At 42.2% G+C, this 24,910-nt stretch overlaps 1 protein-coding gene across 1 annotated transcript; it reads right to left on the bottom strand.

Moving 5' to 3' along the window:
- Window positions 1–704: 704 nt before the first annotated feature.
- Window positions 705–24,794, bottom strand: fer1l4 (fer-1 like family member 4). The gene is made up of 49 exons (XM_069150154.1): window positions 24,716–24,794; window positions 23,318–23,373; window positions 21,210–21,298; window positions 20,830–20,929; window positions 20,623–20,717; window positions 20,096–20,140; window positions 19,282–19,446; window positions 19,058–19,118; window positions 18,493–18,624; window positions 18,316–18,378; window positions 18,104–18,188; window positions 17,857–18,025; window positions 17,372–17,549; window positions 16,866–17,052; window positions 16,382–16,461; window positions 16,002–16,127; window positions 15,716–15,779; window positions 15,213–15,316; window positions 14,517–14,625; window positions 13,847–14,096; window positions 13,435–13,567; window positions 13,249–13,349; window positions 13,030–13,117; window positions 12,820–12,936; window positions 12,579–12,731; window positions 11,267–11,465; window positions 10,989–11,113; window positions 10,395–10,529; window positions 9,553–9,726; window positions 8,797–8,907; window positions 8,519–8,680; window positions 8,210–8,384; window positions 8,006–8,118; window positions 7,753–7,869; window positions 7,077–7,116; window positions 6,234–6,334; window positions 5,852–5,986; window positions 5,660–5,779; window positions 5,400–5,527; window positions 5,132–5,302; window positions 4,706–4,860; window positions 4,244–4,425; window positions 4,077–4,162; window positions 3,893–3,991; window positions 3,644–3,761; window positions 3,220–3,343; window positions 2,268–2,572; window positions 1,698–1,798; window positions 705–1,217 (listed from the first exon to the last, which is right to left on the bottom strand). The coding sequence occupies exons 1-49, from the start codon at window positions 24,792–24,794 to the stop codon at window positions 1,037–1,039; spliced, it is 6,186 nt and encodes a 2,061-aa protein (XP_069006255.1). The 3' UTR covers window positions 705–1,036.
- Window positions 24,795–24,910: the final 116 nt, after the last annotated feature.

Genomic DNA, 24,910 nt, shown 5'->3' on the forward strand with positions numbered 1-24,910 from the left:
TATTTATGTCCTCACCAGTTAAAATCCCAACCAATTAATTTTGAATGGGAGAAGGAAATCTCATGATTTATTTACAAAGGAAGCAACCAAAGGTCTAAATATAATGTTTTAATCATCAGTAGGAAGAGAGGTTGCATGTTCCCTTCCTCACCTTGGGAATTCTTCGCTTTCTGCCTAATTAAAAACTTCTGTTCTTTAGTACAATGGAGAATATGACACACGACGGAAGGAGATGGAGAAAGTGTAACAGGGAATCCCAGAACAAGCGACGATCGTGAATCAGAATTTATAATATTATATAATATAATAATAAAATGTTTTAAATGTTGAACAAATGTTGAATCTGCTGATTAAAAGAAGGCCAGCTTCACCCCTTGCAGATAAAACACATGAATTCAACATGTTTTCCCACATGGGACACATGATCACATGTATGACACATGTTTACCACATGGTTACCACATGGTTACCACATATAGTGAGAAGAGCTAATAGGAAAAATACGTTTTTCAAATTAATATTGTGATTAAATAGTTTTTTTTCCTGCCTGCAGACAGACTGACAGAATCATTGTTGCTAAATAATATTAATATTTATGAATTTTTTTGAAGCAGATAAAAGGATTGATCCTTTTGAAAACATTTAGAAAAGCACAACTATATTCAATCAACAAAATTCAACCCATTACAATTGATAGTTTTGATTTAATTAAGAAAAGGTGCTGATTTGTTACATCAGGTTTAGTAAGTTGTAATGTTACATTTACATAATAATGATATATGGCTTAAATATAAAGTAAGACATTTTCAATAATTTTCTCTGGTGACAGATAAATCCTACAGTAAACAGATGCCTGTCTATCCTTACCTGAGTTGACATCGCTGAGGATGCTGGGTAATGTAGAGCAATCAGAGTGATTATATTAAATCTACTTTTATCGATTTAGTTCCACAGAAATCAAAGGAGTAAATATGATATGATCAGTTCTGGATCAGAAACCTCAGACGGTTTGCATGAAGACTCCCCGCAGGTTTCTTCATCCTTTGACGAGGAGGGCGGTGATTTGCTGCGGCATCGTGTAGATGAGGAGGCCGAGGAAGAGTATGAGGAGGACGAGGATGGCCAGAGCAATGATGTACTTCTTGTATTTCTTCCAGATGAGGAAGATGAAGGTCTTCAGTGGGTTGACGAACCAGTTGAAGTTGGTGGTGGGACGACTGGAGAGACGACAGGAGACAGTTTACACTTCGACTGAGGCTACAGGTCCGGTCATATCACATTATAAATAAGAAAATCTCGAGGAAAATCTTTGTTTGAAGGGGTGAATATGAACAAATCTCTACAGAAAATTTACACCATTGACCAATTCAAAGCCATCATGACCGCGCTGACTTATGAGGGAACTGATAGCTCAAGAGTCCAAAAAGGAGGAACCTGTCTGATTTATCCTGCTGTGTTGGCATTTTTTATTTTATAAGGCGAATGCATCAGACAAATATGTAAACTTATTGTCCGATTAGCAGCTGAGAAGCTAAGAAGCAAACTATCTAAAATATAGCAAGCTTACAAAAAACAAGTTCTGCTGACACTTTCTTATGAGACCTATTCTTAGCCGTATGTGTGTTAATGTGTGTGTGTGTGTGTGTGTGTGTGTGTGTGTGTGTGTGTGCGTGTGCGTGTGCGTGTGTGTATCGTACTTCGGTTTGTCCAGAGGCTCCGGCTCCTTGCGTCCCCGCCCCGCAGGGTTGGCCTCCGCCTGCTCCAACATCACCAGCTGAAGCTCCGCCTCCACCTTTCCCTTCACACAAACACAGTTTCAGTGTCACCACAAGTATGAAAACCTGAATTTGATTTATAATGAATGCATTTCCAATAAAGTTGAGATGCTGTGTAAAATGTAAACAATTAAAGAATGCAATGATTTTATTTTTGCGTGACAGAGTTTTAGTCAGCATTCGTGGACGCAGTGGCAAACTGTGTTTTCAGAAGTGTTCCTGAGCCCATGCAGTCATTTCCACAACGGATTTGTGTCTGTTTCTAATGCAGTGCCGGCTGACGAAACCAGAGTGTTTGCTACTGCAGTTTTTTTTTTTTTACCTTTGTTTTATAGTTACTGCAAATTTAAAACCCTGTTTTTACAGAAATTATATTATTTTATGGTAAAGCAGGAGTCAAAAAGTTAGACTCAAATATGTAGTAACCGTGTTTGGCTTTTGTTAGACAATATTAGCATGAGACTGATATGTTGTTGTTGTTTTTTTTTGTACCATTAACAGGAATGTGTTGCCCATGCTGTCGATGAACTGGATGTCCTCCTGTCTCAACTTGCTCCTCTTGTCCTTGCTCTTCTTTTTCTTCTTGCTTCCCTTCTTCTTGGCCTCCTCCTTCTCCTTCTCCTCCCTTTCGAAGTCCTCGGCCGTCTTCTGGCGGGTCAACGGCCACCAGCCCTTCATCTTCTTGGCGCGAAAGATGGAGAACCGAGGGCCGGCTCGATCCTTCGCCATCTCAATCGTACATTTACCGGACGTCTTTGCCGGCCGCACCATGTCGCTAAGACGAAACTCTATGGAGCCTGAAAGAGGAGGAAAAAAAAACAGCTCAGGATTATGTTACAAGTGTTGAAATTGTTTTAATTTAAAGGGTCAGTTCAACTAAATTACCCCCCAAATTTTTTTTTACATATTTTTTTTTTATAAAACTAAATCTTAGGTTTCTGGTGTGGATGAAAATCAGTTTGTAAACTCTTTCATAAACAATTCGAATTTTTTTCAGTATAGGGCAGAAAATTGTTCAATTCAAACTGATGGCGATGGAGATATTTTGCATTATAATGTCGATTTTCAAATGAAAATAGGTTTTAAATAATGGCTTCATCTAAAATACTCACTTAAATAGGACATTCACCAATTTATTATGGTGATTGTTTCCTTTTGCAATCATAGAAACATGTTTCACATTAAAAGTCTACCAAGAACAAGGCAATTATGATCTTTGAGTTACGCATTATGAGAAAAATCGGCAGGAAGTGTAAAGTTTATTGACAGTAGCTTAACAGTGATCAAAAAAGTAACGCAGTAGAAGTGACTGGAATTAATTAGTAAAAAAAAACAGTATCTGGTTGAGCGCAGTGGACCTCGTGGAGCAGACCAGAAATAAAAATATGGCCTGGGATGTTGGAGTAAATATAAATATTTGAAATATTTGTCCAGTCTGTCTCACCCAGGAAGTCGTTGGCTGCGATGCGGTCGTAGTCCCAGACCTGCAGCGTCATCACAGCCGGCTGGCGAAACTCCGACTCCTCCAGAGAGAAGATGGATTCCTTCTTCTTAAACACTATTTCTTTCTGCAGGAGGGGAAGATGTATTTCTATCAACCAGAATAACAGTAATCAAATGTCTCAACACTTGATTCATTAAATGATTAGTTGAATGATAGGATATTCAATTAGATTTTTTTTTTTGTTAAGTGATGAATCATTTAGAAATAAAATAAAAAAAAGTTTCTCCAATAGGAAGATTTGCTTTTGTTTTATTATAGTGAAAAATGTAAAATAAATTTTGGGTCTGTTGGTTCTCTGAAGTTTTAAAGATGCCGCTCTTCACGCTGGGATAATGAGATGGACATTTTTGTAGTGTATGTGTACCTCAGTAGGAAGGTAGTCGAAGCGGAAAACAAATCTCCAGTTGAAGTTTCCTTCTCCAGTCAGAGAATTGAAGTGGACGTCCGTCTCCTGTTTGTCTCCTTCCAGCCCTTTTATCCAGCTGCACACAGAACAAAAGATGCTGATCATCGTTACGATTTCAGCTGTGACAACCGATCAGACTAACTTGGACCGAGTCTGTTAAAGTCCTACAAAAATGTAAAGAAATCCATGTGCATGTGTGAATCTGACCCTTTGACGTAGATGTCAGAGGACGGGTCGCCTGTGAACGGGTTCACATCGTCCAAAAACACGTCATCTGTGTTCCAGATGATCACGCGGAGCTCATACCTGTCGCCGTGGAAACAACAACAAAGATATCATCACGAGTCCTTCGCTGTTCTGTCGTACCGTACGCGATGTCGTGTTGACGTACTGTTCGGGTAGGCGGGGCTTGATGTCGACAGTGGGCGGAGCTGGGACGTCGGTGGGGAACATGTCCACCCACATGTGAAGGTAACCCTGCAACATACGCACACGGTTGAGGACATTTATCTGTAGACCAGCAGCAGCGTGGTGCCCTCAACTGTGTGCCGTGGGTACCTGCGGCAGTCCGGGATTGTCCCGGTTCAGCAGAGACCGGATCTCCACGTGCTCCGGTACCAGAGGAACGGCTCCGGGGAGGAACTCGTTCATCTCCCTCCAGCGCTGCAGCACGCTCAGGGCCGCATGCTCCTCCATCTCCGCCTCCTCCTCCTGAGACCGTTGGTTCTTCTTCAGCAGACCTGACAACAACAACAACAGCAGCAACAACAACAACAAGAACACGGCAGTTAGAGCTGCTATCAACGGTTACTGCTTCGTTTCATTAGATCTGGTGGAGCTGGAAGAAGGGAGCGGCAGTAAAACCACTGTTTCAGTGTTATTGAAGGGTTACAGTAGTGAAACGAGCAGTAGGAGCACATGAAATCGCTTGTAGATGATACACAATCCTTTTCCTTCGTGACTAACCGAGTGGACCTGTCCGTCCACCTGCTGGTCTGTCGACCCGTCTACCTGACCTACCTTCAGGTACTGCGTCCAGTGGGATTTTGAAGATCTTGTTGAGGACTTTGATCTCAGACGGTCGGTACTCTGGAGACTGGATGCCGTTTTTCCTGCAGAGCTCGGCCAAGACGGTCGACGGCTTCTTTGCATCACGCCACATGTTGTAACCGTCACTGGAGACAGAGACACGGAAACATTTGAAGATCCAGGGACATACAGTAGAACCGACTTTACCGGTGTGTACCTCTAGAACCAATGTGGTCCGAAAACATAGAAATTCTTCTGGTACTAACATGTTCTAGTACTGGTTCTAATGGGTCATAGTTCTGGTACTAACATGTTGTAGTACTGGTTCTAACATGTCATAGTTCTGGTACTAACATGTTCTAGTACTGGTTCCAATGGGTCATAGTTCTGAGACTGGTGTAATATCAAGGTACTGACGTGTCGTAGCAAAGAGCCAGACCACAGGAGGCTCTGTGGCGGCTGTAGAACCGGTTCTCCAGGTCAACCCGTGTCTCGCCAATTACGTCATCGGCCCCAACAAGATCGTGGTCCATGACTGTGACAACAAGCTCTGTCTCCAGTGGGAAAGACACTGTGAGCTCAAACACCCTGAAATAAAGACAGATTGACAGACAGTCAAACAAACTGTGCAGACAGCTAGTCAAAGAGGGCGGGTGGACAGACAACTGGACAGACAGGTACGGACTCTCCGAATATCGGGTTGAGCTGTTTGGGGATGTATCGATCTTTGCTGTCCAGACTCTTCTCTCCCACCTGGACCTGGAGGTACGGGTCAGCTTTACCATTCGGGTCTGTGGGCGCCAGACTGGTGGCCTGCGGGACACAGACAGAAACAACAGAACACACTAGAACTCACGGTAGAATACAAACACTGTACCAACTGGGTTCAATCAAATTCAAATCGAGGACAGTTCAACCAAGTAAGAGACAGGGACACACAGGTACCTTGACGATGTAGACGCGGACTAAGACTTTGATTGGTGAGTTTTTGGGGATCCCATTGGTGATCTGGCAGATGGTGTCTTCTTTGTCCTCCGGATCAATCGGATAAAGCAGGAAGGAGCCCTGAGGACGGAGAGCAGGGAATCATATCATGAATATCAGACGGACAGAACGACAGCTCTACGTCGACATTACCTTGTATTTTCCCATCAGCCTCTCTTCCTCATCCTCTTCGTCATCCTCACTGTTCGCTCTGCCTTTGTATAGCGGGAAGGTCTTCAGCCAGTCCTGAAACTGACTGAACTCTGACTCCAGATCGCCTTCATACAGCTGAACACCCAAAAAAAAAACACACACGAAGGTTAAATCGACTGTTATTTTACCGACTGTTTTCATTTCTGTATGTTGGGTTTGGACGGCCCGCATGTTCCGCTTCAACTCTCACCAAATCCATTTGTGATTTTTTTTTTTTCCTGACACGACCTTAAAGCCCATCTAAGATTTCCAGCATGCAATGCGGTCGAAAATGGTGGACTGTCTACTTCAGGTTGGGCGTTGTGTTTCTGTGACCTCACACCTTCAGAGTGGCAATCTTATTGCGTTTGGGAGGCTCGATCTCCACCACCATCACTTCCTCCTCCTCCTCTTCGATGTTTGCCATGGTCAGATTTGCTCCATCTGTACAAAGAAGATAACTTTATTGTCAAAAATAAAACACCACTCTGTTAACATATCATTTAATCTATTTTTAATTGTTTTTAGAGTATGTTTAACTTATTGTGCCTCATGTTTGTGATGTTTTCTTTTTAATTGTTGTAATTTCCCATATTTGCACATAACATGTACTTTATCTGTCTTGTCTGACCTGGGTGGGATTTTCCTGTTTTGGAATAAGAAATGCTACCGTGTACAATCATGTTTTTGGACAATATTTTGCTTCCAACTATGCCTGGATATGTGTGACTCTTATGCACAAAACAAGGTCCGTAAAAAAATGGTTTGTAAGAGTCTCCCCTCAGGCTCCTCCCACATCAACTATCACATGTGGCTGCGATGTTTTTCAACGTCTGCATACTTATGGCCACGTGGTTCATTGTGTTAGTGGAACATTTATTTTGAAAATCTGCCGTGATATGAAGGTAAATGATCTACTGGAAGCTAAACTTGTGCAAAAACTGGATTGAATGTATATTGTTACAGATAATTTGGGAGTTTTCCAATTCAATTTAATACAGCAGCATCTAGTGGACATCAGAGGAACTACAGCGGCACACGCTTCAACTATAAACCTCAAAACTCAGCAGCTTATTGTAATAATCAGCTGTATGTGTTATTGTTTTGAAATAATGTAAACAATAAAGCATTAAGGGAATATATATATTATTATAATTGAAATGTCATAGTTGGAGTTAAACTGTACCTGTCTCTGCTTGTTCCTCCATCTCCTCCCTCTCAGCTGCCTGCAGACAGCAACACATCACACATGTTGAGGGAAGACTTTATCATTATATGTATTACCTAATTAATGCAGTAGTTCTCTTCTGCGCCTTTAATACTGATATTTGTACATTTGTGCATTTATGTTTGAAATAAAACTTTATATATATATATCAAGTATAGGGTCTGAGAGACTTTCTAAATTAAGTTGTATTTTGTTGATGGTTAATGCTGGATTCATGAAAGCAAAAAATAGAAATATTTCCACATTATGGTTTACTTAAATACTTATAATACTTACTCATAATTGTTAATTATCAATTCAACAAAATATTGTAACTCCATGTAAATGCCTGTAATTTCCTTTCTTTTGTAAACACAATGCACCTCTACAGTGGAGATTTTATTTTTAATAGAAACACAGAATATATGAATAAAGAATCCTTTTTATTTATTTCCTTCTAATATTAATTGATTTCTTTGTTTTATGTAATTTGTTCTTTCTAATCGCGTACTAACAAACATGTTCTTTGTGTGTTAAATCTGCCAATTGACCTTTTAATCAACATTTTAGTTTATCCTTGTCATGTATTGGTGCATTTGTTTTAAATTTATCAGACAGGTGAACTGACAGGTGGACAGGTAAACCGGTTTCTCACCTGTTTCTCCAGCTCCTCCAGTGAAGCGTAGTATTTTGACCACCAGTCCAACTCCTCTTTCTCAAGCACCTCCTCCTCAAGCTCCTCCCCTTTCGTTATCAACTTCTTCAGGGGTGCCTGAAGGGGTTTATTCACATCAATTAGCAAAGTCTCAACAAATCTACAAATATTTTAACAAATGGTTGAAATCTTTTTTGAAATTTTTAAAACAATTTTGGTATTGACTTTCTAAAGGGGAGATTAACATGCGTACATTAACCAGCTTGATGGGGTTGATGGGAATCTTCGTCTGTGTGACTGTCAGGCTGCTGAGTCCGATGTTCTTCACTGTTATCAGAGGGTTGAACTTCGCAGTATTTTTACTCGCTGGAGAGACGCACATCAAAACTCTGTTCGTAAAACACTTGAGGGGAGAAGTTAACTTTTGAGTCCCACAAAATTTCTTTAAAGATCTTACCTTTTGGTTTTGGCTCCTCCTCTTCCTCCTCTGGCTCCTCCTCCAGCTCACGCGGGGCGTAGTTCATGAGGTTCTGGACCACGTATGAACCGACCAGAGCGAGCTGCCCGAATGCCCGATGCTCCACCACGAACACGGTCAGAGGAGGGTGGAGGTACGACTGCTCCGGCAGCTCCTGAAAACGACGGACAGGAAACAGGAAGAACAGGTGAGAGGATGTTCGTCGTGTCCGTCCTGTTCTGTGTTCACGCGATGGAGGTGAAACGAAGCCGCGCCTCTTTGAGCCCGATCTGCTGTTCTGAAACTGACCACGTCGATGTAGCGGACCAGCTCTTTAAAGTTCGGGTGAGTCTTGTAGTTTTGGATCTCCTCAGACTCCAGCTGTCGTCCTGCGCACTCCACCCTCACCAGAGGTCGCTCCACCTCGAACAGCTGCACCCGCCTCAGATCCCGCAGACCCCAGAACAGCACCTGAACACACACCCAGACGCACACGGACAGGTAACATCCCGTGAGCCAGCAGTCCCCCAAAACACATCTGCAAAATGTCAGCAGACCGTGTGTGTACGTGTGTGCGTGCGTGTGACCTCGATCCTGAAGGTCTTCAGAGCCGGCCGGACTCCTTCTGGGATGATGTAAAATCTCTGTTCGTCCAAGTAGGTCAGTTCCTGAGGATCCACGCTGCTGGGCAGACAGGGCTGCAGCACGGAGAGGATTTTAACTAACCACAATTAATTCATCCACGCTGTTTGTTTTCGATAAATCTGACAGATCACAACTCTGATTATATTTTTGTAGTTCGGTCCATCTCTTTTAACAACTTTTAACAACCTAGTTAAAGAAACTAGATGATCTGACAGGCTAGAAATGAACCAACAGTGAATTCAGATCATTTAAACTATTTTATTTCAAACATGAAGTAAACGCACCTTTCTCAGCTGAGAAAACAGCATTTAAACAATTCCCGTAAGTGCAGTTTTTCAAAGTTAAAGCAGGAAGTACATAACTTACTTACAGTAAATCCTTTCAACTGTATTCATTTTTAATAAAAATTGATAAACAAGTGCATGAATCCCAAAAAACAACTAAAGGTCCAGTCAGTAAACCTGCATGACTTTGCAGCTAAATACTTTAATTCCATTGGAATTTCTGTGTTTGTTTCCAAGTAACATAAATCCATGTCAGATTTTTTGCATTCAACCTGTCATCTCATCATCCAGTTTCCTTTAACCTCCATCCTTTAACCAGAATCAGACTACAAACTGGTCCGCACTGACTGACAACTCCCAAAATAAAAAGCAGACACTGATTGTTTGGATAATTGATTGATTGACAGATGTCACCTCTCCAAACCCAGAGTAGTCCAATTCGATGAGCTCAAAAGCGGCCAGCAGCTCTCCGGCGGGGAACCTCCCCATGATGACGTCATAGAAACGGAGGCGGGGCTTTTGGTAGAACAGCTCCACAGGCTTAAACTCAGGCTCGGCAAAAGCTCGTCCCAGAAGCTTCGGACTGCCCTGTGCACACACACAAACACACACACACACACACACACGCACACACACACACACACACACACACACACACACAAGCACAAACACAAGCATCGAATGTTGTGACATCACCTCCTGAATGCACTGCACTGTTTTCAGTTTTTAGATGCAGCTCACCGTTAGCATCTGTGATTCTTGACAAAATGCACTTTGGGATTTGGAACTTTTCCTCTTTGTATGTATCTTCAACTTTTTTATCACAGAATCATTTGGACTGATGTTTGACTCTGAAGAGCTCCATCAGTTGCCCGTTTTATACAGGTTGTTTTTTTGGGGTTTTTTTTTAGCCAGCCCCTAGTGGCCCTTATCGGTATTACACTTTAACGCACTTCCGCATTGGCTTTATTTTCACGCCCAGAAACAAAGTCCATTTTTGTTCACAGTCCACAAATATGAGTCATGACATGACACATCAGTGCAACCTTCTGGTCCCATAACATACCAGCTGTGTAAAATAGAGCCGTCATTACGTCTGCTCGACGTTAGAAAAACAAAGCCCAACTGTTCCATGTTTTCTATCTTACATACAGAAAGTCGAGGTTGAATAATGGTGAAACATTTACCATGGATGTGTAAAAGTTGCTTGCGAGTCACATAATATTATTTCTGTGGGAAAGAGAATTGGACTTTACCACGGCGTCGTGGTCGTAGATGTAGATGATGATGAGCGGTGGATCCTGTTGGAGCTGATCTCTCGCTCCCTCCAGAAGAACTCTGTCGAACAGCAAACATTCACACCAGGCGGGAGAGAGAGTCTCTGACAGCACCTGAACACAAACACAGTTCAGTTCAGAGTGTTTACCAGGCAGGGACGGTCTAATAAGAGATGTTATGCTGTGATGGGAAATGTAGGATAAAATTAAACTCATATCATGGTTACAGAACATCATTTATTTTTTTTCTAATTGGCTGCCTGCTTATTAAAAAGCTAGCTATTGTAAAAACAATGATTGTGATATAATTGGATGCAATACCAAACACTAGAGACTTTAGTGAAATGTAAATATAAATTGAGATCTAAATCATGAATATCTTGTGTGTTTAATGCCATCCTTAACAGTATTTACCTCATTATTTCAGCCTCAACATTAATCACTCTTATTTTGAAAGAGCTGTCTGTTTTGTTGATTTAAAAAAAATTTTTTTTAGATACAGTAGAAATCAATGTGTTGAGTCCTTAAATGAACAATTATAACTTGCCAAACCACTGGGACGTTGGTACCTACCCTAGTGACCTGGCATTGTGTAGAGAAAACCACCCTTGCGAATGGGTCCGACAGGCCGTTGTCATCGGCAGCCATCAGGCCGCGGCCCTGGTACAAGTGACATCGCAGCTGGAAGTAACTGCTGTCTGCACAGAGCAACAGAAAGAGAGGTCTAAACAGGACAGCTGAAGATCCATGATTGACAAGTCAAAATACAAGAAATTATTAGGCTTTTATTTTGAAGTACAAACTCCTGGAGTCCTGAGCAATTATCCAGTGGAGGAGGTCAGCTGACTCACCCTGGCAGGACAAACTGACAGGAAGCTTCCTCCTCCCCCCGACAGGAACCAGCCTCTTCTTCTCGTCATCCTCTTCCTCATAGACCGGCTTAAACTCCTCTGGCAGGCAGTTGATGACCTCTTTACTGTACTTGAGAGGACCGAGCCACAAATAGACCTCCAGCTTCGCAAAGATCTCACTTGCTGCACCTCCTGGAGACTAGAAGGAAAGATAAACATGATGTGGTGACCCGACGCCAAGCAGTATCAATGATTTTAGGGAGTGGACAGTGAGAGGTGAGCGTCACTGAGGATTTAGGAGTCAGAGATTATTGATGATTGGAGAGACGAAGCATCGAGTGTCGTCGGTGGTTTTAGAGACAGAATGTCATCCGCACTGAGCATCGTCAGGGATTTTTATCAGAGAGCATTATTATTTTATAGACAGAAGAAAAAAGATGTTTTTATCAAAAAGGTCAATGATTTAATAAAAATAACAGTAATCATAGTCAATGAATGTAGAGACTGACCACTAATGATTTTAGAGAAAAATGGATGAAAATATGTCATAAAAGGATTCTTTAAAAAGAACAGCGATGGCAGTCGATGAATGTAAACACGGATCACGGTTGATTTTAGAGGCAAAATGGAAAATGTTATTAATTATTGTATTAACTACAGATCGGTAATCTGCAGATAAATGCAGCGTGTCTTTATGGACCGAGGAGCTAAAACATGCAGCCACACAGATGATTTCAAAAACAGAGCAGGGAGCATTTTCAATGATTTTAGACACAGAGCAGTGAGAGGTGCACATCATAAATAATTTATGATGTCATTCGCTTAATTCACTCCTGATCAGTGTCTTGGTGGTCACTGAAAATAATCCCATAATTAACTAGATGTTAGGCCTCAAAGAGTGGTATGTGCCTGGTTTGATTGATATGCCAGGATGGTGATTCACTGGTGAACTCTATTATTTGAGTTTATATTTTTTTTTATAAACTATTATAAACATTTGTTGATGTAAAAAGATTTTTCCAAAGACAGTTTTGCTCTTCATTATAATGTTTTAATCAGTCTTTGACTCTTAATAATTATAACTTCTCTTTGGTAAACTGAACAAACACACCTTCAACGGACTTTAATGTCTTGTAAATGTTTATTTTACTTATTTTCTTTCTTCAATTCAACTGCAGTACAACCCAAATGGGATCGCCAATGCTTCGTCCATCTTTCCATACAGTCTATGTTTTCACTCCTGCCTTCTGTTACACCTCATCAACCCACCAGATGTCCTCAGACTTTCCCCAAAATGCCCCCTGATGATTACCTTCATGTAGAGGGTGGTCACTTTGCCACAGTCCCGCCCCCTCTGCTCCTCCACCAATGAGAAAAAGATGGAGTACGTGGGGATCCTAACGTAAGCCAATCGCTTGCTTCCACTCAGTAACCAGATAAAAACATCGGGGATGGTATTCTGGGGCTGGAGAGAGTAAAATGTCAGACCTCAGACGAACTGGACGTACGAGGATTTCTGACGTCTTTGTGGAGACGTTTAAATAAACTCTGACCTCTGCAGCGAGCAGGCGGAGCGTGTTAAGGATTTTCCTGCCGTCCATCAACCGCTGTTTGGCGGTCCGTCTTGTGATCCTCCGCCTCGCCTTCACCGCCTGTCTGGCCAGCAGGACCTGGAGACAGACAGACATTTAGTCAGTCAGAGAAAAGGCAGAAAGACAGAGAGGCAGGCAGGTAGAAAAAGAGACAGCTTCGAACAAACTCACCAAATTCTTCTTGATAAACTCCTTCCTGCATTTGTCCAGGTTGTTGGGACGAGACTGAGACTTTCTGTCTGAGAAAAGACTGAAATGTCTGCAGAGGGAGAGAAAGGAGTACAGACAGAAGGACAGACAGAGAGGACACCAGAAAAAGAGACAGACAAGATGATGAATCAAGTCAGACTGAATCTATTCTAGTCAAGTTTTCAGAAGGAGGACACTCACTTGCAGGAGGCCACCAGCTCCAGCAGCACCTCCACCAAACGCTCCTTCGCATTGCTCCTCGGCCTCCTCAAGAGAGTTTCCACTTCGTTGAGACCGATCTCCTGAAAGAGCAGCGTAGATGAAGTTGTCGGGATTTCTCAAAACCTATAATCTAATTTTTGATATTTACAGTCCATTGGCTCTCACCAGCCTGTCGGCCATCTTGTTGAGACAGTTGGCCTGATAGAGACGAAAGCTGTGATTTTCAAACTGACTCCAGATAAACAGACACGGCTTTAGTTTCACTGAGGGGGGCTGGAGTTGAAGACACTGGAAAGACCTTAAAAACAGGTAAAGAGACACAGAGAGGCAGGAAGTCGGTAGATTGTTTAACTAACGGGTTACACCTTCAAGAATCGAGACCTTCTCATATAGTATTGCAGCTTAAGGCACTTCTGCATCAGCCTCATTTTTTAGTCGATATTCAGTCTATGGTTTCGTCACTTGATCAACACCCGAGTTACACACGTTTTTGTGACCACTACACAAGCACTGGGTTGCCTTTAGAGACCGCTCCGGAGCACCTCCTGGGTCCTGTGTGGATGTGGTGGTTATTTACCTGTCGTACTCAGTGGGCTGGGGTCTCATGGCGGCGGACACAGATCTGTTCTCAGGTTCGGGATTCTGGACCTCCTCTCTGTCCAGCTCGTCCTCGGACTCCAGCAGAACCTTCGTCTCCTCGTTCAGATGCTCCCGGCTCCTTCTCAGCTCCTCCCGGCTCCTTCTCAGCTCCTCCCGGCTCCTTCTCAGGTCCTCCCTGCTCTGGCTCTTCTTGGACCTCCCGCAACTCACCACCTTCCCATGATTCCCTGCCAGAAACAGAGTAGTTGACGGAGCTCAGGGGTTTTATGTTGGAAATAAAATAAAATTTACATCTGAGCCCCTGGAAATCAAAAAGGTTGGGCTCAGGAACGGTCTAAGTCGGATGCTGACTCTGGGTACAAAGCCCAAATGCCATCATTTAGAACTCATATTAAATCAAAATTAGACCGAGTAAATGCCTCCAAACCTGAGCCAAAACCCATTTGGCACCTATATTTGGTTCTCCGGTGTCAGAAAAGTAATACCTTGTTATACTGGCAACCTTCGAATTCTTACTCACAACATTAGTAGGTTTATGTTGCTATCAATGTAGAAGACTTGGTTTAATCTCTCATATGAACAAATTGAGCAGAGCAGCCCTGCAGTCTATGAGCAAACAGTTCTGATATCCAGAATTCACTGTTTACCTATTGAGAGTTCAAAGGTCATCGGTTTGGTTCCAACAGATGGGTCCATCATCGTGACCTCAAACAAAGAGGCAAACAGCAGAAACTCCTCCTTCTGTCCCAGAAAACCCTGAAGAAGAAGAGAAGAGGAAAGTCTGAGAGCTGCAGGTCATCACTCTGTGAAGTCTTCACATCAAATTATGTCTGCTGCATCTTTCGTTTGTATTATTGCCAGAGAATAAGTGGTTTTAAGGGTATTTATTGTCATTGTTATGCAGATGATACTCGATTATACATTTAGTTCAATTTGCCATAATTTTTTTTTAGCCTGCCTAAAATCAATAAAAAATTGGATGGCAGATTATTTCTACCAACTTAATGCTGAGAACAGAAATTTTCTCAGAGAGCAAAATAACTGATCTTTAAGCATACATTTTTCTCTTTCAACAAAAATACATAAGAAGTAAACAAATGAAGGGATGAAAAAGAAAATTAAGAACAAATGAGCCGAAAGGAGAACAGGGAAAAATTAACACAGTAAAAAAAAAACAAGGAGAAAACAAATTGTTTGACCTCAAATGTTCAATAAAAACAGAAATAATATAACATAAAGATAAAATGCGATTTACTCTCAAATATCACAGATGCAGCCAAGACCCAGTTTGTTTAAAATGGCTCATTGATGATGATGATGGAGGAGGTGTTGATTGAACTGACCTCAGGGAGAGGGTGGATCTCCTCTATTTCCACGGTAACGGCCTCTGGTACCTCCACTGCTACCTCTCCTGACTCGTCAGGTAAACCACTCGCAGCTGAAGACGCTACAGCAGCAACAAGTTAATAAACCAAGAATATTTGTTTATTCTGTACTTCTTTAGCAGTTGAAATATGAGACACAAACATACCGTACATACGTACTGCAGCAGAACATTTTAGATTAATCAACTTCCAAAGCTTAGTTGGGAGAAAAGCTCATTTCAAAATATCTCTCCTTTAGACTGGAAGTGGAATAAAACCCTGTTGTCTCATTGAGTCAGTAAAAGAGACGAAACAGCTCCAGGTTGCTGCCGTTTGTTTCCAGTTGAGGAGAATTTGCTTCCAGAAAACTAGAACAGAACTGTTTTTAATTGCTGTTTCCGACATTCATAAATCATCTTGGGAAACAAGACACTCGCCATTAAAAGTTTATTTTCTCATTTCTGTGTCCTCGGCAGACTGACCTTCCTTCTCTGCCTTCTTGTTCTTCTTCTTCTTGAGTCCCAGCTTCCCCAGAGCTCCTTTCACCTTCACATTCACATGAGAGTCAGTGACTTCATAAGAGATTTAATTAGGTGAATTTGAGAGTTGCAGAAATCAGGTTAACATTAAGGTCAAATTAAGTTAGATGTTGTTGTTGCCAAGGTAACAACATCCTGATTCTGATTAAACAGGAAATAAGCGCTGATGAAGAAACGTGTTGCCTGAACGTTGTGACATACTGTCACTGTGAAGTTTTGAGGCCGGTACCTTTCCCATGGCGGCGGAGCCCGTGTCCGCAGTGACGGCGGAGGGCGAGAAGTAAACCTCCATGCAGAGAGCGAGGAGGAGTCGGCCACGGTAGAAGATTCCTTCACCCAGACCCTCGTTCAAAGCCTCCAGAGAAAAGAGATGGGTTAGTCTCGATGACTCCAGTTTAGTCGATTTTAATTCTGAACAACCTCCAAGTTATCAGTGTCAATAACTCAAAGAGATACCTGGAAATTCAAGGAAGTGTTTGACATTTTGGGAAACACATACGTGCTTTCTTGCTGAGAGTTTGGTGAAAAAAAAAAAGATCTGATTCAATGTATTTTCCCAAATCACGGGATTGTTGCTTTAAATGTTTGGTTTGGTCGAGTCCAGTTTACCTGGTGCACATCTCCGAGGGTGGAGTTCTGAGGAGAACCGTAAAGGTTGACCCAACTTGGGCCGAAGGTGGGGTTAAACCCTGCCGACAAAAGACAGAACTGGTCAAAATAACAACAACCTGGTATTCAAATAATGTCACAGTCCAAAAATTAACAAGTAAAGTGGTACAAAATGTAAACTTGCGTTTACTGCTGCTAAAACACTTTCGCAATTTAACACATATACTGTTATCAGTCAAAGATAACAGTTGTTTCTATTTGTCGGTTCTTTTGATCAGTTAGTCAGAAAACATAATAGTAGTGAATACAAGTTTTCTTTAAACAGTAAATAAAACAGGAGCAGATCAGGAAACAGGAAGACTTCGTCGTAAAATATGATTACATTTATAAAAGCAGGAATTACAGATGACACAGATAAATGCCTGGTTCTCTGCAGGCGAGCTATCAAAAAGGTCACTGAGCATGTGCAAATTCAGGGTCATACCATTCCTGGTGGGATCAGAAATCTGCTGTAGGTCCAGGAAGTGTGTTGCCAGGGCGATGTCTCCCATCTTGGCATCGTCAAGGATCTGGATTTTAATTCGCTGTGCCAGAGGAGGAAACTGCTCGATGAAGGAGATCTCCTCGTTCCAAACTGGACAACTGGTGACGCTGGCGACCGACGTTTCCCCCTGAACACAGACACAATATACACACAGTGGGATTAGAAAATTCCAGATTTGGTGATTTATATCAGTATTATCAAAAGCAGATTTAAATCTTTTAAAACCCAAAAAACTTCAAGGAAACATAGGACCAATGGAACAAAACTCAAATGACTTCCTTCCTTGTTTTGTGAATGAACTGAGGCACAAGCTGAGGCAGCATTTCGATCTATGTTTCATCCCTGATGTTCCTGAACCATGAGACAGTCTGACCCCCCCAATAATGTTTATATATATATATATATATATATATATATATATATATATATATTATGTATCTGAGTACCTGTTGTCCAGCGAAGGTCACCTTCACGTAGGGGTCAATGAACACCGCCCGGTCAGTGACGGACATCTTGGCCATTATACCTGCTTCCATGGTGGGTAGACCCTCGGCCCGGTAGATCCGGACACGGAACCGAGCCCAGGGACGCTCGGAGGGCATACCACGAGGAAGCAGCAGGTTCCTGCAGGAAAAACCCAACATCAGAATCCGGAGCCTTTTTTTTTTACCGATGTTAAATTTGGAGTTCCCCAGGGCTCAATCCTGGGTCCTCTCTTATTTAACATTTATGTCCCTTAATTAGGCAAATTATGAAAAACAATACACTTAAATCACCATTTTTTTTTTAATCTGGACATGCTGATTCATGACCTCCACCATCACTTCTCTTTTGTTTATTTAAGTTTTGAGTAGTTGTGTTTTTATATGTCGATAGTAACATTGATTAATATGAAAATGCATGATGATATTCAGAATGCATGATTACTAACTTTTCTATGTCCTCACTGGCTCCGGACAAGGACCTCGATACCAGACTGGGCATGCTCAGAGCGTCCCCCTTCATCAACACATTGAGGCTGGCTTTGACGTAACCCTTGATCCCTGACCTGGTATCTGCCGGGTCGGTGAGAGGAGCCCACTTCTGGTAGAAGCGGTGGTCTGGAGAGGCGGGAGAGGTCAGAGGTCAGCAAGTCCGGCAGTATTCAGATCAGAGCACTGCCGTGTGAACAGTGTTACCTGGCTGGTTGTACACGGTCGAGATGTCAATCTTAAATGTTCCAATGTGGGACATCAGGAAGGCCAGAGTCCGCCGGTGGAACACCTGTCAGGAGGACACATCACAGGTGTTCACTTTGGACACGCCCCTCCTCTCAAGTCTCTCACCATGGCAACATCAGGAGAAACAGAAGTGAAAAAACGACCAAAAAAAACAAAACAGTAGAACAGACCTTTATCTCGATGACTTTATCGAACAGGATCTGTGAAGCCTCCTGAAATTCAAACTGGAAGTTCTGAAAGAGATGAAGAGACGCGATAAACAGGTGTTACACTATTGTATCTACTGTACTTTACTTTACTGTATACCACAGTACTATATTCTACTGTGCTTGTCCACTCCACTGTACCTCGTTGTAAAAGGGGCAGGTGGTGGACTTCTGCGTTGCCGTGTGTTTTTTCTGACCTCCCACTCTGACAAAAACTGCCGGGTTGATGTTCACTCCAACCAGCTTCTGAGCCTCCAGGATGTTCACATTTACCTGCACGCACACGCACACGCACACGCACACACACACACACACACACACACACACACACACACACACACACACACACACACACACACACGTGCTTATTTCACCACAGTGGACCACAGAGGTTTGACAGCTACTTAATGACCTGAAACTCATCTGTAAACCTGAGGGGAGCTGTAAAAGTAATTATTCTCTGCAGGATCATCATGAGTGGCGCCGCTCACAAAGATACCAATTACTGTATATAACCACTTTAATTAAAGAGTTTTCAGGCACGTCCAGCTGGGAGGAGTCCCCCAGGGCACCGTGGGGGGGAATTACTTAAATAATCCGGACTGGAAATGCCTCCGGATCCTCCAGGAATTGCTTGAGGAGCAGTGTGTCTGTCCTTGGTTAGCCAGATAACTGATCAAAAATGAATGAATAAAGGGCCCTTAACCTGGAAGCTCTGGACTCTGGGTATCGCAGCAACAGAACATCTGGACAGCGACCTGCAACGACTACACACACATACGCACACACACACACACACACACACACACACACACACACACACACACACACACACACACACACACACACACACACACACAGCTGATCAGTTTTACAGCACCCCAGGTGTTTTCCAGGTAAGCTGGCGGGCAGTCAGGTGACCAGACTGACCTCAGCAGAGGAGTGAACATGATGTTGGAGGCCTCCATGTCCATCAGGTCGTCATCATCATAATCATCGTCATCTTCTTCATTTTCATCCCCGGTCCGGACCAGACTCTGCCCCAGACGCCGAGCCTCTCTGTCCCGCTGATCTGGGCGGGCGACGGTCTGCAGACTAACGATAGACGAGAGTGTTTCTGTATGGTTTGTTTTAGCATTCAGCCAGAACCAGAAGGGTTTATAGACCGTTGAGTTGTAATGCAGTGAATTATATTCCAATAACCAGTGGTGGACGGGTCTTCTCTCGTGTGGAGTAGAGTAAAAGACAATCAGTCGTTTCATTAAGCGCCTCAAAGTGACTCAAACTGTATTCTTACATTCAAGTGATTATGGGATTTATTGCTGTTTTCCATCAGGAGTATATGAGAAAATAAGGTCATATGACAGAGCGATGACCTCCACAAAGGGAGGAGGTCGAGGTGGACGGATGGATCAATAAAACATTTGACCGGTAGACTGACTGTTTGTTGAATCTGAACAGGTCCTCTGTGAATTTACGGCTAAAACTTTGAGCTCAGAGGACAAAAAAAGCTTTTTTATGAACAATAAAATTTAGATTGACAATTTAGGCTCATCCTGGATCTGGCAGACACATAAAACAAAATAATCTAAACTTACTGTTGAAATAATGGCTCTCAGGAGCTCGCGACGTAACGTGATAACGTAAAGGTCACGTGATTCTTTACTGATTGGCAGCTCAAACACTTCCGCTGATGTCACCTTTTGGTTCAGGTAAGAGAATGTAAGTGTGAGTAAATTCTCACCTGTCAGGGTCATCGAATCCCTCATTCCTGATGACCAGAGCTGACCTTAAGGATGAACCAAGAAAAAACAAAATGAGAGAATCATCCGTCCTCTGTGGGTCTGCAGGTCGGCACTAATTCTCTACAAAAATCTCCTCGATCAGAGTAAACGGTGACACTGACTTCATCTGAAGGTTTGATGAGTCAGACTGTTGAGGGCATCTGCACTCTGGTAGGAAACACATTTGTCACCTGGAAGTTTTAAACAGTCTCAAGATATTTTACTGGGAAATTCGGGAGCTTTGTTTTGCCTTTTTTTTTTTTTGGTGCCACTGTCACAATGAAAAATGTGAACTAGACTAATCCAAGAGCAAAAGGTAAACTGGTCAACCTCTTCAGACCAGTTTAAAACATCCTTATACGACCAATCGAACCATCTCTATCATGACATATTCTCCTCTCACTCTAGAGGGAACAGAAGGATCTAAATAAAAGTTGTAATGCTCCTTTAATTTGATGTTTCCGGTTCTGTGTGGAGTTGATCTTACTCATCCTTGTCTTGGACCTTCAGGAAGTCTTCTCCCTCCCAGCCGCCTGCCGTTCCCTCGACAGGATTAAAGCGAATTTCGAGCTCTATAAAGATCTGCGGGAGGACAGAGAAGAAACCGAAGTGGCTGAAAACAAGATCAGGACTCTTCTTTTTTTTTTTTCTTTTTTTTTTTTTTACAGAAGAGTGTGTGTTTGTGTGTCCTTACATCAGTCAGGCTGTAGTTGGCATCAGTGAGCGGTTCCCGTAGCGACAACCTCCCGGCTGTAGTGACATGCTGGAGACTGACGATCAGCTTACCGAGCAGTCTACACACACACACACACACACACACACACACACACACACACACACATATGAAACTCATACGGCAAAATTATATGTTTGTGTATCTGTATTTCAACAAAAATTTCCTCTGTTTTTGTTTTTAAATCATCATTTTATTCCAATCAAGATTTCATGATTACAAATGAACAATAAGCAGCAATATATAAGGTTCGGGCAAAACACTCGGGGATTTATTGTGTGCGCGCGTGCGTGTGTGTGTGTGCGTGTGTGTGTGTGTGTGTGTGTGTGTGTGTTAGTTACCTGTTGGAGAAAACTTTACTGCAGTTGTAAACACTGACAGACAAAACTTCATCTTGGATCACTTTACCATAGTGAGGCCAACGGAAATGCTGCACACACACACACACACACACACACACACACACACACACACACACACACACACACACACACATGGAAGTCAGATTACACAAAGACGTTTCGAGCACATTCATTTTTTCTTTCAGAAACAGTGTGTGGCACACAATGTTTTAACAGTGTAACGTTTGTTTACAACTGAGTAAATTACAACCCCGAGCAAGAAGGAAGAGACTGTTTCTGTCTTTACTTTCGACATCTTCCACGACAACCATGCATCACGATGTGTTCGGGGTTAGACACGAACGAACACACACACACACACACACACACACACACACACACACACACACACACACACACACACACACATGCACGCACACTCACCTGGTCACACCTGAAAAACAAACACCTGCCTGACTCAGTAGCAGAGAAATATACAGGCATTCAGAAACCAAGCACGTTCACACAGAAGTTAGTGTATTACATCATCTGTTAGCGTGTTTATGTCAACAAACAGGTGGTGATGCAATGAAATATCTCTTAAACAAATATTTTCTCGGCCTGTAAAATCACGTGAAAATGATTGTTTCCATTCTGCTGACTAATTAAACCACAAAATCAAGAAATCGCGGCCTCTTCTGATCATCATGAAGAAATGTTTTTTTTTCTTCAGTATGTAGAAGCGCTCCAAAGTCTGTCTCTGAAATCTTTTGCTTTTTACCTTCAATTGCACTTTTATTTATTGTCTCCTATCATCTGTGAAATTTGTGAACTGTGAAATACACAAACTACACGAGTGCGATGGGAATGTCAGTAGTTTTGCAGGTATTTGGTTATAAAACAAAGTGATGGATAAATTAAAACTTTGACCTGATGGTGGATCATCAGTGTTATTAAGAGGGACCGCAGAAAGAAAGTTTTTATGGAGTCTACATACGCCATGAAAAACAATTATAAGAAACGCTGAAAATGATAAACAACTTTACAAAATGTCATGTTCATTAAAAGCAAAAACCTCATGGTGACGCTAAAGGAAAAGTTCAGGGTATACCGGAGTCGTTAGGGTTCGTCCCTCTGGGGAACATGAACTTGTTGAGACATTTAATTCTGGACTAAAGCGATGGACCTGACAAACATTGAGCCATCCTGCTATGACACGGTGAATCCTGCGTATTATTTAGTTTGAAAAAAGAGTTTCATGTTTTCTTTCTCACAGAGATCTTTAGATTACAATCACGTCAACTTCAACAAGCGTGTGTGTGTGCGTGTGTGTTGAAGGAGTGGTTGTGTATGTGTACTGTAGGAGGGGTACAGTTTCCTATCAGCTCAATTAAAATAGTTTCAATCTGAAGCAGGCAAACAGCTGCAGCTACCTGTTGTAACACCCACAGACACACACTTCGACTTCTATCTTTGTAAGGACCGTCATTGACACGATGAGATCGCACCGCCCTTATCTATTACATCTGTTCACCCTAATCCTTAAAACCAAATCCGAACCCTCAAACAGCCCAATGAAAGTGTGTCCCAGTAAGGACCGGCCAAAATGTCCTCGTATTCCACAGACGTCCTCACTCGTAAGTTCTATAACTGAAGTAGGTCCTCACAAAGATAGACAAACAAGTACACACACACACACACACATACGAGAGGCAACTATGATGGAGGTCACGTGATCTGAAATCTCAGCAGCTCATCGTCCTCACTTCTGCCAGAACCGACCCGTTTATAAAATCCACACTGACGTCATCAGGAAGGAATTTGTAGCCAGAACTTTTGGTGTTTCTCATTTACCTTAAAACAGTCGGTCAGACTGCAGATGGAAGATAGCTGGTACCTAAATTTGATATAAACCAATTTCTGAGTATAAAGTATTTTGGATATGATCCCTGATTTAACTAAATTTAATAAACTAATAAGCCTAAACTTTTATCCGAGCAGCCCTTGGTGGACATCCGAGGTACTGCAGCTCAACACGCTGCAGCTCTGAGGCTCCTGATTGGCCTTTTTCTATGATTGGTCTGAAAGTGTTCGTTAAGGTTACCGACCTCGTTGAAGACGGCCACGTTCTCACACTGCAGGACTCTGGTTTTCTGGGTGAAATCTGGCGGACAGAGAGAGACACACACTGGTTACCATCGCAACAACACAAATGCAGTAGCTGCCATTAGACATTAACAGGCGGGTAAAACTAACCTAACTGTGGGTCAAACCGTACAAACACACTTTAAAACACGGAGCAAGATTTAAATACAGTTGACCTTTCATGCGCGGTGGGCCAGTGGTGAAAAAACGACTCGGATCATTTAATTAAGTAGAAGTAGAAATATGACGATGAAAATATCCTTGTCCGTAAAGATGTCACTTTACGCAAATTATTTTTTTGTTGTTGTTGTTTCCCATCGAGGAACCAAACGAAGCAGCGATGGTGCAACTCTATATTTCTATCTTACATTTCGGAGGGATATATTGAACCCTTTTAGTTACCTGTTACCTTATGAAATTATTTTTGTTTTGGTATATATATATATATAAAAACTAATACTATATTATATATAATACTATACCAATTGTATTGATTATCTGACCTCCTGCATGTTTTTTAATGACCTCTGGATGTAACTGTGTGTTTGATTCTATTTATTTATTCATCGCGGGAATATTAAATAAAACATCTGAAACAAACATCTGATGTGGATGGATCTTTCCAAATCAAACTTCACACATCTTCAAGTACAAGGTCATGTTTTTTTTAAACAGCCGAATGCCCGGCGAACTTGAAATGTTTCGACTTCCTGTAATCGTCCTTCCTGTCGTGCGCTCAGTGGAAGTAGAGGAGAAGAAAATCTATATTCCTAGTTAAATGTAAAAATGTGTTTTAAAACGTGTCCAAAGTTTGAATGAGACTGTTGCGGTCGGATTTCTCTGGACGGCGTCACCTCTCTGTTACACTTTTCATTACATTCACGCAAACATCAGTCACATCAAAAAAAATCATGACACCTGTTTGTTTGTTTTTTGCCACTTTACACCGACACAACTGGAGTTGATGTTCAAACAAATCAGAATATGAATAATTCTTATAGATTAAATTACCTAAAGGCAGTTGGAAAGAGCTCCGTGTTGGCCTGCTACAACATTAAATTCAATATAATGCATAAATATATTACTCTATATTTACCTTTGACACTTTATGAATGTTTTTCTATCCATTTAAATATTTTTCACGTCAGACTGTACTTGTAATTAAGTACTTTTCCTCACTGTTGACACAAAGCTGGAAGCTCACCGTTCGTCTGAAATATCATTGTTCGCCGTAACGTTAAAATTTCAAATAACAAACCGGGAAACAGACCATAATATACACTCGTGGAGGGATAGTGCAGGTTTCAGTGACTAACAGCGGACAAAGAGGAGCCGACAAGAGGAGCGTACGGACGGGTTACCTCTGAAGCAGAGCTCGACCTTCCTGTCAGATCGTCCCGGCAGGTTGGAGATCCTCCTGAGATTCACAGTGATGGACATGATAAACGACACCTGTCGCTTCACCCGTCGGGCTGTCGGTCTACATCGCGTCTCTGCGAGCTGGACTCGTCTGATCTCTCCTGTCGTCCCTCTTCAGCAGGTGGAAACCAACTGTG

This window comes from Embiotoca jacksoni, unplaced genomic scaffold (genome assembly GCF_022577435.1).
Source record: "Embiotoca jacksoni isolate LCO1_2020_lvr unplaced genomic scaffold, fEmbJac1.0.p SCAF_1, whole genome shotgun sequence".
NCBI lineage: Eukaryota > Metazoa > Chordata > Actinopteri > Embiotocidae > Embiotoca > Embiotoca jacksoni.